This window comes from Lithobates pipiens, unplaced genomic scaffold (assembly GCF_037356315.1).
Source record: "Lithobates pipiens isolate NorthernLeopardFrog02 unplaced genomic scaffold, aLitPip1_a1.2 Scaffold_18, whole genome shotgun sequence".
In the NCBI taxonomy this organism is placed as follows: domain Eukaryota; kingdom Metazoa; phylum Chordata; class Amphibia; order Anura; family Ranidae; genus Lithobates; species Lithobates pipiens.
The window spans coordinates 320602096-320614977 of NW_027507758.1; the positions used below are offsets into that span (position 1 = coordinate 320602096).

Here is a 12882-nt window from a genome sequence, read left to right on the forward strand (position 1 = left end):
ACCCAATTTTTTATCTGGTTATTTATTTGTCTTTAAATTCTCCTCTATAGTGTTGCATGTGCTTTTAATCTAATGTGTTTCATACTGACTCCCAGATCTTAGAGCTGGTATTGTCATTGTAATAGACAAAGACACCTAGCAATCCAGTGCTAGAGTTTTGTATTAGAAATGGCACTTCATTTTAATGGTATTCGCCTTTCTTCTGTTCTAGAAATACAAAGCCGGTCGTTGTGATGACATTTTGAAATGGAAGCCTCCTAACATGAATTCAGTAGACTTTCTGCTTAAAATAACTCGAGTTGGAGGAGAAGGGTAAAATTTCCTTTTCTGATTGTAGCATTGTATGTTCCATTTAGTTAAGTTCTATGACGTAAATGTATAGTAAGGTTAGACTGATGGGATGAATGAATTTCTCTACAAAACTTCTTGAGCTGTGTGGTGAGCTTGCCTCAGTGGCATATGAGATATACAGTATACTATTACATTTAATGCATGTGAATGATATACTGTAACATACAATATATGCATATGAAGCATTCCATATACACATATGTTTTTTTTCTGTTCAAGTGTTAAAGCTGAGCATGCACACTAGAGGTCGACCGATATGGGTTGTTCTCTGGCTGATGCCGATATTTGGAAATCGCGGCAGCTGATGACCGATATATAATGCTGATATGTTAGGCCCGAATTTTTTATTTTATTTTTTTTTCCCCCTTCATCTCATAAAATCGAACAGTTACCCACCTTTCACACTGGGAAATTTTTTAGGCGCTTTTGGGCTAAAAATAGCACCTGTTAAGTCCCTGCAGTCTGTGTGAAAGCCCGAGTGCTTTCACACTGAGGCAATGCACTGGCAGGACGTTAAAAAAAAAAAAAAAAAAGTCCTGCAAGCAGCATCTTTGGAGCGGTGTATACCGCTCCTCCACCACTCCTGGCTATTGAAATGAATGGGCACCAGTGCCGAAGCTCCTGCAATGCAATTTGGCAGCGGTGCTTCACAGGCGCATTTAACTCCTTCCTCAGCCACTAGCTGGGTTATAAGTGCCCCGCTAGCAGCTGAATAGCGCCGCTAAAATGACGGTAAAGCGTCGCTAAAACGACGGTAAAGCGACGCTAAAACTAGCAGCCTTTTACTGTCAACGCCTGCCCGCTCCAGTTTGAAAGCAGCCTTCATTAATAAGTGATGCAGAACATTTCTTACGTTTATTAAACAAAACAAACCTCCAATCAGTTCACTTGTATGTATAATTTAGATAAAAAAAAAAAACTATGTATTAAATATTAAATACACAAAAACAGGTACTCAAAACTTTTGGACGAAAAAAGTTGGCTAACAGTTTTTTTTTTTGTTTTTTTTAAATCATTCGTGTATTTTTTCCAAAAAAATTGCGTTTGAAAGACCTCTGCGCAAATACCGTATGACATAAAATATTGCAACAACCGCTATTTTATTTCCTAGGGTCTCTGCTAAAAAAATAATATATAATATAATAATATATAATAAGTGATTTTCTGGCAGAAAATACAGGATTTTTGCTTGTAAGCAACAAGTGTCAGAAAAGATTTAGGCCCCTTTCACACTGACGTTCCGTTCAGGCCCACCTGTCAGTTTTTCAGGCGGACCTGAACGGGTGCTCCATAGAGCTCTATGGAGCGTCGGATATCAGCGGTGACATGTCCGCTGACATCCGACCCGCTCCGATCCGAAAAAGTGTAACGGAGGAAAAAGCTATTTTTCCATCCGTCTGCGGATCGGATCGGGTGACGACGGGCACTGCGGTCCGTCGTCATCCGGTCTCCCATTGGGGAGAGCGGCGCTGTGACAGGTCTGTCCCTGCGCAGTGTGCAGAGACGGACCTGTCATCTCCCTGCTCAGCGGGTATCGACGGAGTGATCCCCGCTGAGCAAACGGATATCCACGGGGCAGATCAGAACTGATCCGCACCGTGTGAAAGGACCCTTAGTCTTTAAATGGTTAAACTGAGAACTCTACACAGGAGTTCAGTCCATTGAAGAAGAAACATTGTATCTCTTTGATCTTTTCTTGGCAGACTGCCCAGAGAGGAGGAAGGCTGCTCCACAGATTAAGTTCAGGCAACTTGTATTGACTTCTATTACAGAAGTCTTTTGCAAGTCGCGCTGAAGTGATAATCAACCTTTTTCATCAGCCATTGCCGATTAATTAAAAAATTACAAATATTGGCCGATATATCGGTCAACCTCTAATGCACACATCAATGAACTTTGCCAAACCATGAATCTACCACCATAATGTTGCAGCTTTACCTGGGGTTCATTAAATGGGACATTATTTTTACAGTCATCAGCATTCCAAAGCTGATGTTTCTTTTGCTACTTTCAGAGGTTGTACCTGGATAAGGAAGGTATCCTGTATAGCCAGTGTTGTGGAAGCGTGGTCACCTCACCAAAGAAAATAAAGTACACATCAGTAGAAAAATACTGCTGTTGATATTTACTTTTTTGATGTATGCAGTATCTTTTTTTCATTGTTTGTATAAAGTTCTACTTAAAGCAAATTTCCAAAAAGTTCATCAACTTTTTCTTACTTCTGTACAATATGATAGGTAGCATACAGACAGATAAGCATTCATATTGCAAAGTCATGTATTTAAAGTGATTGTAAAGCTTTAAAGCAGAGGATTTTCAAAAAATCCCCCATTAGTACAACCCCCCCCACACACACACACACACACACACACACACACACACACACACACACACACACACACACACACACACACACACACACACACACACACACACACACAGCACTAAAATGTTCTTACCGTTTAAGAGAGATGTCTGATTGAATTTTTAGGAAGTCAGCTCTGTAATTCAAAAAATGCAGCCTGTATTCTGTCAAGGAGGAGGTGTTAGAACAGTGATTGCATCATATCCTCTTCTAAATTGTAATCAGCCTACATTTCCCATGAATCTTTGGGATGGGAGTGAATGTGGGAGGTACACTAGACTTGCACATGTAAATGTGAACTCGCCCACTTCAACATAAATCGCACCCCCTCATTCTGCAGCCAGCAAGCCATACGTAACACAGTATTTTAATATAAATGCATATTAATATAATATAAGTTGAATGCATTTAATATAAATGCAAACCAGTGCAACGTGTCGATGTCCACCAGTGCAGCTTATCAGGGACCACCGGTGCCGAATGTCAGGAACCACCATGTCGGGGAACACCAGTGCCGAATGTCAGGGACCACCATGTCCACCATGTCAGGAACCACCAGTGTAGAGCGGGGATTATTATCAGAAATCACTTGTATGACACAGTGGGGATCTTCCACTGTGTCAGGTATTGTATATGAGAACACTGATCCCTGATTGACAGCGCATTGTTCCTATACAAGCGCATTCAGCAATCAGTGTTCTCATATCCAATACCTGACACAGTGGGAGATCCCCGCTGTGTCATACAAGTGATTTCTGATCATTATGCTGCTCTGAACAGAAATAGATGATGGGGCGGTGCCTGACGGGAGCAGCGGAGGAGGAGGAGGACATCACCTCCATGGGTGGCACAGACAGGGGGCTGTGAGACCCCTTCTGCCCACTACATGTCTGCTTCCCCCCTGCTCGCTTTACAGAGAACTACAAGGGGGCATGTCGGACCGCTTGCTGAGGTTATTGGAGGGATAGGAACCAGCGATCTTACAAACAGGAAGTCACCAGGCAATAACGGTCTTTCAACAAGTTCAGCAGCCTATTGCAGAGGAACTACAGAGCTCAGAAAAACATGGATGACATAGTTGGTGAAGGTAGGAGATCAGCAACAAGGACATGGGAAAAAAAATTGCTAGGAGTTCTGCTTTAAGGTTTTTCACCTTGATGCATTATGCTCATATTCAGCAAAATGCCTCAGAACTCATTGAACGGCACTTCACAGTGCAGATGGACAATGACCCGAAGCATACTGCAAAAGCAACCAAATCGTTTTTTAAGGAAAAGTGGAATGTTATGCAATGGCCAAGTCAATCACCTGACCTGAATCCGATTGAGCATGCATTTCACTTGCTGAAGACAAAACTGAAGGGAAAATGCCCCAAGAACAAGCAGGAACTGAAGACAGTTACAGTAGAGGCCCGGCAGAGCATCACCAGGGATGAACCCCAGCATCTGGTGATGTCTATACGTTCCAGACTTCAGGCTGTAATTGACTGCAAAGGATTTGCAACCAAGTATTAAAAAGTGAAAGTTTGGATGATTGTTAATCTGTCCCATTACTTGGGAGGCACATATACAAACTGTTGTAGTTCCTACACCATTCACCTGATTTCGATGTAAATACCCTCAGATTAAAGCTGAAAGTCTGCAGTTAAATCACATCTTTCTTTTCATTTCAAATCCATTGTGGTGTATAGAGCCAAAAAGATTAGAATTGTGTTGATGTCCCAATATTTATGGACCTGACTGTATAGGAATATTTGTTGTTTTTATATTAAAAAAAGGGGGTTTACAACCCCTTTCATTTCTAGATAGGCCTCTTTCACACTGACTTCCCGTTCAGGCCCGCCTGTCAGTTTTTCAGGCGGACCTGAACGGGTGCGCCATAGAGCTCTATGGAGCGTCGGATGTCAGCGGTGACATGTCCGTTGACATCCGACCCGCTCCGATCCGAAAAAGTGTAACGGAGGAAAAAGCTATTTTTCCATCCGTCTGCGGATCGGATCGGGTGACGACGGGCACTGCGGTCCGTCGTCATCCGATCTCCCATAGGGGAGAGCGGCGCTGTGACAGGTCCGTCCCTGCGCAGTGTGCAGAGACGGAGCTGTCATCTCCCTGCTCAGCGGGGATCGGCGGAGTGATCCCCGCTGAGCAAACGGATATCCACGGGGCGGATCAGAACTGATCCGCCCCGTGTGAAAGGACCCTTAGTAAAAGTTCATTAACAACTAGAAACCCTATGAGTAAACATCCTAGATAAATCACAGCACACTGTACAGTTGATAAACAAATGTTTAAGAACCCCAGGATGAAAATTATAAATCTGCAGGAATCTCCTGCAGTTGGTCATCTGTATTGGATTCTACCTTACAATGTGTTTTATCTTTTGCAGCCAAATTGGGATAGCAACCTGCTTTACTTTTGTGTTCTATGTTCTAATTCGCATAGCATAACTTAAAATGAAAAATGGCTGCTTTTACTTGCCCTTTCAAAACTATAAGAACTGTCATTTTGCTGTGCTGTGCATAGGGGATGGGGAGGTAATGTTTATCATAATTAATCCCACCTGTGCTGTGTTGGCAGATCTCATCAGTATCTTCATTGTATGGCAGTGAGGGGAAATTCAGTGTGTCCCTATTTGTCAGTGGGGACAGATTGTTTCCTCTCATTTCAAATTGTTGATGGTAGCTTGCAGTCTGCCCCCCTGTTCCAAAAAAAACACCTAGAAAAGTCAGAAATCTTTTTTTTTATTATTTGTATATATTGACATGTAGTGGGGTTTTTTCAAATTTTGACTGCAAAACGGAAATATGCTTTAAAACCATCAGAAAGCAAAAGTCGTTTTCATGGTAGGTAATCACAAATAAATGTGATGAATATATATATATATATATATATATATATATATATATATATATATATATATATATATATATATATATATATATATATATATATAAATAGTGGATATAAAAAGGTCTACACACCCCTATTAAAATGTCAGGTTTCTGTGATGTAAAAAATTTTGACAAAAATAATTCACTTCAGAACGTTTTCCACATTTAATGTGACCTATATACAGTGCCTTGCTAAAGTATTCGGCCCCCTTGAACTTTTCAACCTTTTGCCACATTTCAGGCTTCAAACGTAAAGATATAAAAAATTTAATTTTTTGTGAAGAATCACCAACAAGTGGGACACAATTGTGAAGTGGAACGAAATCTATTGGATTTTTGAAATTTTTTTAACTAATAAAAAAATGAAAAGTGGGGCGTGCAAAATTATTCGCCCCCCTTGCGTTAATACTTTGTAGAGCCACCTTTTGCTGCGATTACAGCTGCAAGTCGCTTGGGGGTATGTCTCTATCAGTTTTGCACATCGAGAGACTGAAATTCTTGCCCATTCTTCCTTGCAAAACAGCTCAAGCTCAGTGAGGTTGGATGGAGAGCGTTTGTGAACAGCAGTTTTCAGCTCTTTCCACAGATTCTCAATTGGATTCAGGTCTGGACTTTGACTTGGCCATTCTAACACCTGGATACGTTTATTTGTGAACCATTCCTTTGTAGATTTTGCTGTATGTTTTGGATCATTGTCTTGTTGGAAGATAAATCTCCGTCCCAGTTTCAGGTCTTTTGCAGACTCCAACAGGTTTTCATCCAGAATGGTCCTGTATTTGGCTGCATCCATCTTCCCCTCAATTTTAACCATATTCCCTGTGCCTGCTGAAGAAAAGCTGGCCCAAACCATGATGCTGCCACCACCATGTTTGACAGTGGGGATGGTGTGTTGAGGTTCATGAGCTGTGTTGCTTTTACGTCAAACATATCGTTTTGCATTGTGGGCAAAAAGTTCGATTTTGGTTTCATCTGACCAGAGCACCTTCTTCCACATGTTTGGTGTGTCTCCCAGGTGGCTTGTGGCTAACTTTAGACGAGACTTTTTATGGATATCTTTGAGAAATGGCTTTCTTCTTGCCACTCTTCCATAAAGGCCAGATTTGTGCAGTGTACGACTGATTGTTGTCCTATGGACAGACTCTCCCACCTCAGCTGTAGTTCTCTGCAGTTCATCCAGAGTGATCATGGGCCTCTTGGCTGCATCTCTGATCAGTCTTCTCCTTGTCTGAGCTGAAAGTTTAGAGGGACGGCCAGGTCTTGGTAGATTTGCAGTGGTCTGGTACTCCTTCCATTTCAAAATGATCGCTTGCACAGTGCTCCTTGGGATGTTTAAAGCTTGGGAAATCTTTTTGTATCCAAATCCGGCTTTAAACTTCTCCACAACAGTATTACGGACCTGCCTGGTGTGTTCCTTGGTCTTCATGATGCTCTCTGCGCTTTCAACAGAACCCTGAGACTATCACAGAGCAGGTGCATTTATACAGAGACTTGATTACACACAGGTGGATTCTATTTATCACCATCAGTCATTTAGGACAACATTGGATCATTCAGAGAGCCTCGCTGAACTTCTGGAGTGAGTTTGCTGCACTGAAAGTAAAGGGGCCGAATAATTTTGCAGCACCACTTTTCAGTTTATTTGCTAAAAAAGTTTAAAATATCCAATAGATTTCGTTCCACTTCACAATTGTGTCCCACTTGTTGGTGATTCTTCACAAAAAAGTTAAATTTTCTATCTATGTTGGAAGCCTGAAATGTGGCAAAAGGTTGAAAAGTTCAAGGGGGCCGAATACCATATATCCAATATCAATCCAATACCGAATACCAATATCAAATTCAAACTCATGTTAACTAAAGACCGGGCCTCTTTTTTTAGACTCAGTGTTTACAAGTTAAAAACACGTCTTTTTTGCTTCTTAGAACCTCCAAAACATTACACATTTTTTTGCTAACACCCTAGAGAACAAAGTGCTGGTCATTGCAATACTTTTTGTCTCACCGTATTTGCGCCGGCTCTAAAGATGGATACCTCGGTTGTTGCAGCTGCTGCCATTACCGAGATATCCATCTTCAAAGTGCCGATGTATATGTACAGGAGCCGGTCAGCAAGTGGTTAAATAGGAGTCAATACACACCTGCAATCATTAAAAGTGCCTCTGATTAACCCCAAATAAAGATCGTCTGTACTAGTGAGTCTTTACTGACATTTTCTTAGTCGCATCCTACAGCAAAAGCCATGGTCTGCAGAGGGCTTCCAAAGCATCGGAGGGATCTCAGATTAAAGTTTTGGAATGGCCCAGCCAGAGCCCAGACCTGAATGTGCCTTGCCGATGGATTCACTTGTATCCAAAAAGACTGAGTGCTGTAATAAAATCAAAAGGTGCTTCAACAAAGTATTTGTTTAACCCCTTAACGACCAGCGCACGCCGATTTGTAAGTCCTATTTTTGAAGAGGGATATCTCGGTAACGGCAGCAGCTGCTGCCACAACCCGAGATATCCATCTCTTCAGGCGCCGGTCCTCTGTACACTAACGGTGATCTCCGCGGCGGATACGCCGCGAGATCACCGCTATCGGCGGCGGGAGAGGTGCCACCCCCCTCCCGCCGCTCTCCGGCGCTTACCGGTAGCGGTGGAGGCGATCAGGTCCTCTTCCTAGCTGGGTATAGAGACGAGTGAGGCTAAGATGGCCCCCACTCGTCTCTATACCATAGGAGGGCGGTAGCGATGTCAAAACGTCACTTTCGCCCATACCTCTTAAAGTATATTTTTTTTAATGTCATTTTTTCAAATGACTTTTTTTTTATTTTTTATTACATTTAAGTCCAAATATGAGATCTGAGGACTTTTTGACCCCAGATCTCATATTTAAGAGGACCTGTCATGCTTTTTTTCTATTACAAGGGATGTTTACATTCCTTGTAATAGGAAAAAAAGTGATCCATTTAAAATTTTTTTTAAAACCGTATAAAAATAAATAAAATCAATTAAAATAAATAAGAAAAAAAAAAGGTTTTTAAAAACACCCCGTCACGACGAGCTTGTGCGCAGAAGTGAGCGCATACGTGAGTAGCGCCCGCATATGAAAACGGCGGTCAAACCACACATGAGGTATCGGCAGCGATCGATAGACCGAGAGCAATAATTCTAGCCCTAGACCTCCTCTGTAATGCAAAAAATGCAACCCGTAGAATTTTTTAAATGTCGCTTATGGAGATTTTTGAGGCTAAAAGTTTGACGCCATTCCACGAGCGGGCGCAATTTTGAAGTGGGACATGTTGGGTATCAATTTACTCGGCGTAACATTATCTTTCACAATATACAAAAAAAGTGATTTGTTTCCAAAAAAAAGTGCACTTGTAAGCCTTGTACACAGGGTCGGAGATTCCGACAACCAAATCCGTCGGATTTTGTACGAAACTGTTGCATACACACGGTCGGACAAAGTTGTTGGAAAATACGACGTGATGACGTTATTTCATTACGACGGGACTACGTTCACTTTAGTAGCCAATAGCTTTGGTGTAGGAATTTGATCTGAGCATGCGTGGCACTTTGTCCGATCGGAATTCTCTACACATGATCGGAATATGTCCGATTGGAGCATTTTGTCGGAAAATTTTACCAAGATGGAAAATTTGGTCCGTCCGATACTCCGACGGAAACAGTCCGATGTAGACCACACACAGTCGGAATATCCGACAAAACGGTCCGATCGGACACATTCCGTCGGAATCTCCGACCGTGTGTACAAGGGCTAAGACCGCTGCGCAAATACGGTGTGAAAAAAAGTATTGCAATGGCCGCCGTTTGATTCTCTAGGGTGTTAGAAAAAAAAACAATATAAAATGTGTGGGGGTTCTAAGTAAATTTCTAGCAAAAAAAAAAAAACGTTTTAAACATGTAAACATCGAGTCTGAAAAAGAGGCCTGGTCCTTAAGTGGTTAAGGGTGTGCACACTTATGCAACCATATTATATTAGTTTTTTATTTTGACTTCCCTCCACCTAAAAGATTTCAATTTGTTGTTCAACGGAGTTGTACAGTTTATAAGTCACATTAAAGGTGGAAAAAGTTCCAAAATGATTTACCTTTGTCTCATATTTTTACATCACAGAAACCTGACATTTTTTCCGCTTTTTTTTTTTAGAAGTGATCACCTTCCCTTTGTCTTGGCTGAATAAGAGCTGGGGGAGTAGAAGTAGCAGGACACTGAGCTTCCCAGTGAAAGGCTGTGGGGGGGAGGCGGTCATGTCAGGGCAAGTCTGGTCATTGGAGGAGAGCAGGCTGAGTTCCCAGATCAGCTAGGGCAGTGATGGCGAACCTTGGCACCCCAGATGTTTTGGAACTACATTTCCCATGATGCTCAACTACACTGCAGAGTGCAGGAGCATCATGGGACATGTAGTTTCAAAACATCTGGGGTGCCAAGGTTCGCCATCACTGAGCTAGGGGATGAACCACACTGTGTTCTTCTGCTTGTTTTTAATAGGAAAGTAGAGGGACTGGCAGGAACTCCAGAGATTTCACACAAAGAAGCAATACAAAGAGAATAGGATACTTTTTCATACAAGTACATGGTATAGCAGACACATATCAGGAATCTGAAATGTTGGGGTGACAAACATTTTAAAATGTTGTCTGTAGGTGCGCTTTACAACCATTTTTTTTAACTCTTGCATATAATATGCTATTTTATATACTACTTTCTAGGATATTGCATTTATATTATCTGTAAAACCATAATTTTTTTGTTTAACCACTTGAGACCCGCGCTATAGCCGAATGACGGCTACAGCACGGATCTCCTTTGCCGGGACTACGTCTATTGACGTAGTCCCATGCACGAGCGGCCTGCGCGCCCCCTGTGATCGGCGAGTCTATGAGACTCGCCTGATCACCGATCCGTGCGAGGGGTCGATCCCGACCCCTTATGAAGTGATCAGCTGTCAGCCAATGACAGCTGATCATGGGATATAACGGAGCCGGTAATCGGCTATTATTCCTCGCGAGGAGAAAAAAAAAAGCCGATCACCGGCGGCCGTGATCGGGACATCAGTCCCGATCACGGCCAGCCCTGCCAGTGCCCACCTGCCCCCTGCCAGTGCCCACCTGCCCCCTCATAACTATACATAATAAAACATTTGTGCCCCCCGTCAGTGCCACCCAGCAGTGCCCACAGTGCCACCCAGCAGTGCCCACAGTGCCGCCCACAGTGCCCACAATCTGCCTCAACAAAGGTGCTGCACCCCAGTGCCACATATCCGTGCCCATCAGTGTCATCTACCAGTGCCCATCAGTGCCCATCAGTGCTGCCCATCAGTGCCCAGCAGTGCCACCTATCAGTGCCACCTATCAGTACCCATCAGTCCCATCTATCACTGGTACCTATCAGTGCCCATCCGTGCCACCCATCCGTGCCACCCATCCGTGCCATCTTATCTGTGCCCATCTTTGCCCATCAGTGCCACCTTATCTGTGCCCATCGGTGCCGCCTTATCTGTGCCCATCGGTGCCGCCTTATCTGTGCCCATCGGTGCCGCCTTATCTGTGCCCATCGGTGCCGCCTTATCTGTGCCTATTAGTGCCGCCTTAACTATGCCTATCAGTGCCCACTAGTGCAGCCTATCAGTGCCCACCAATGCAGCCCATCAGTGCCTACCAATGCAGCCTATCAGTGCCGCCTCATCAGCGCACTTCAATGAAGGCCAAAAATGACCTGTTTGCAAAATTTTATAACAAACTATTAAACATGATTTTTTATTTTTTTTGCATCTTTTTTTGTTTGTTTAGCAAAAAATAAAACTCCGAGCTGTGATTAAATACCACCAAAAGAAAGCTCTATTTGTGGGAAAAAAATGATAAAAATTTCATTTGGGTACAGTGTTGTATGCCCGCGCAATTGTCATTCAAAGTGCATCAGCGCTGAAAGCTGAAAATTGGTCTGGGACTGAGGGGGGTTTAAGTGCCCAGTATGCATGTGGTTAAAGAAGTCTTACATACAGATTTGCAATAAAATAGTGACATTCTAGAAAACTTGCCTTGTTGAAAATAAAGATACTTATTTTGTGTTGACCAGAGCAAGCCAGCCATTATTCCATGGCTGTAATTTATATTTATTACCGGGAAGATGGCAGTTTCCTTGCAAGGGACGTGATTCATGATGTGAATTTAATCTGCATTACATTGTACTATCAGGAATGCTGATGAACCATTTAGACACACACATGACAAGATAAATAAGCAGTGTCCATGGCTGGTTACTTAGTAATTATTTAGCTGCCTTCAGCTTAGGTCATGTTTTGGCTAGATATTGAGCTCTTTTTTTTCCTGCACTGTGGTTTTGTTCAGTTCACTCCATTCTTACTGTTATCTATTGGGACTGCTGCAGAACAATTGGGCTGACAAATTTGGCTGCCCTAGCTTCATTTTAGATAGTTTGATAGATGTAGCACATAGTTTAATAAGTGTAACCACATTTATTTACAGAGTCTGATTTAACAATTGTTGGTAAACGTAACAAGGATGCTGACATTCATTTAGCTTATCTCATAGTAGGGCAAACATAGCAAATTATTGAATGTCCTAAAGTATGTTAAAACACATCAGTCACAGACTAATTTGAATGGAAAGCACTACCAGTCAGTCTAGCGGACATTGCAAGTCCTTCCAAATTTAAATTATAACAGAACAGTTTATTACTTTAATAGGGTAATGTGTTATAAGATTTATTTTCCTAATTTTGCACACCTATAGAAGCCAATTGCATTCATTAAGTGAAAGCACCCTCATGTACCTTTCATTAACCTCACTAGGACCAGCAAGAATTTGCTCACTAGATATTGAGGGTTGGTGTACCCCCTCCCACATTATTCAACTTGATACTGAGCCTGTCTATTAAGCTAACGATCAAATTTAATTTAAATAAAGGAAAGCACATGTAAACAAAAATACCTGTTCTTAAAGCTTAGTTGTTGCCTTATGTTCTAAACATGAAATTGAATGTCAGCTGATTTTTTTTTTTTATTTATTAATGGTCTTTCACATGGATGGCTGAGCCCAGTGCAATGTAGCTTTCAGTATCCTTCCTAGAAGCCCAGGTGCTACATGGCTGCGAGCGGCTGTAGAAAATTTACTGATTTTGTTTGCATATGTCTGTATGCTCTACCAGTGTTCAAAATAGTCCCGGCATATACCGAAGTACAGACCTGCACAACCATTCATGTCTGAGAGGCTGTATGCTGCACTTGGGCCAACTGTGTACAAGGCCTAAATGTA

The 12882-nt window shown here is 42.3% G+C and overlaps 1 protein-coding gene across 1 annotated transcript in view; it reads left to right on the top strand.

Annotated features, from left to right (window-relative positions):
- Positions 1-12882, top strand: part of RNGTT (RNA guanylyltransferase and 5'-phosphatase) — a 463180-nt gene that overhangs the window by 332715 nt on the left and 117583 nt on the right. The window contains 1 exon segment of the mRNA XM_077487269.1: positions 212-312. Within this exon segment, the coding sequence (XP_077343395.1) occupies positions 212-312 (101 nt within the window).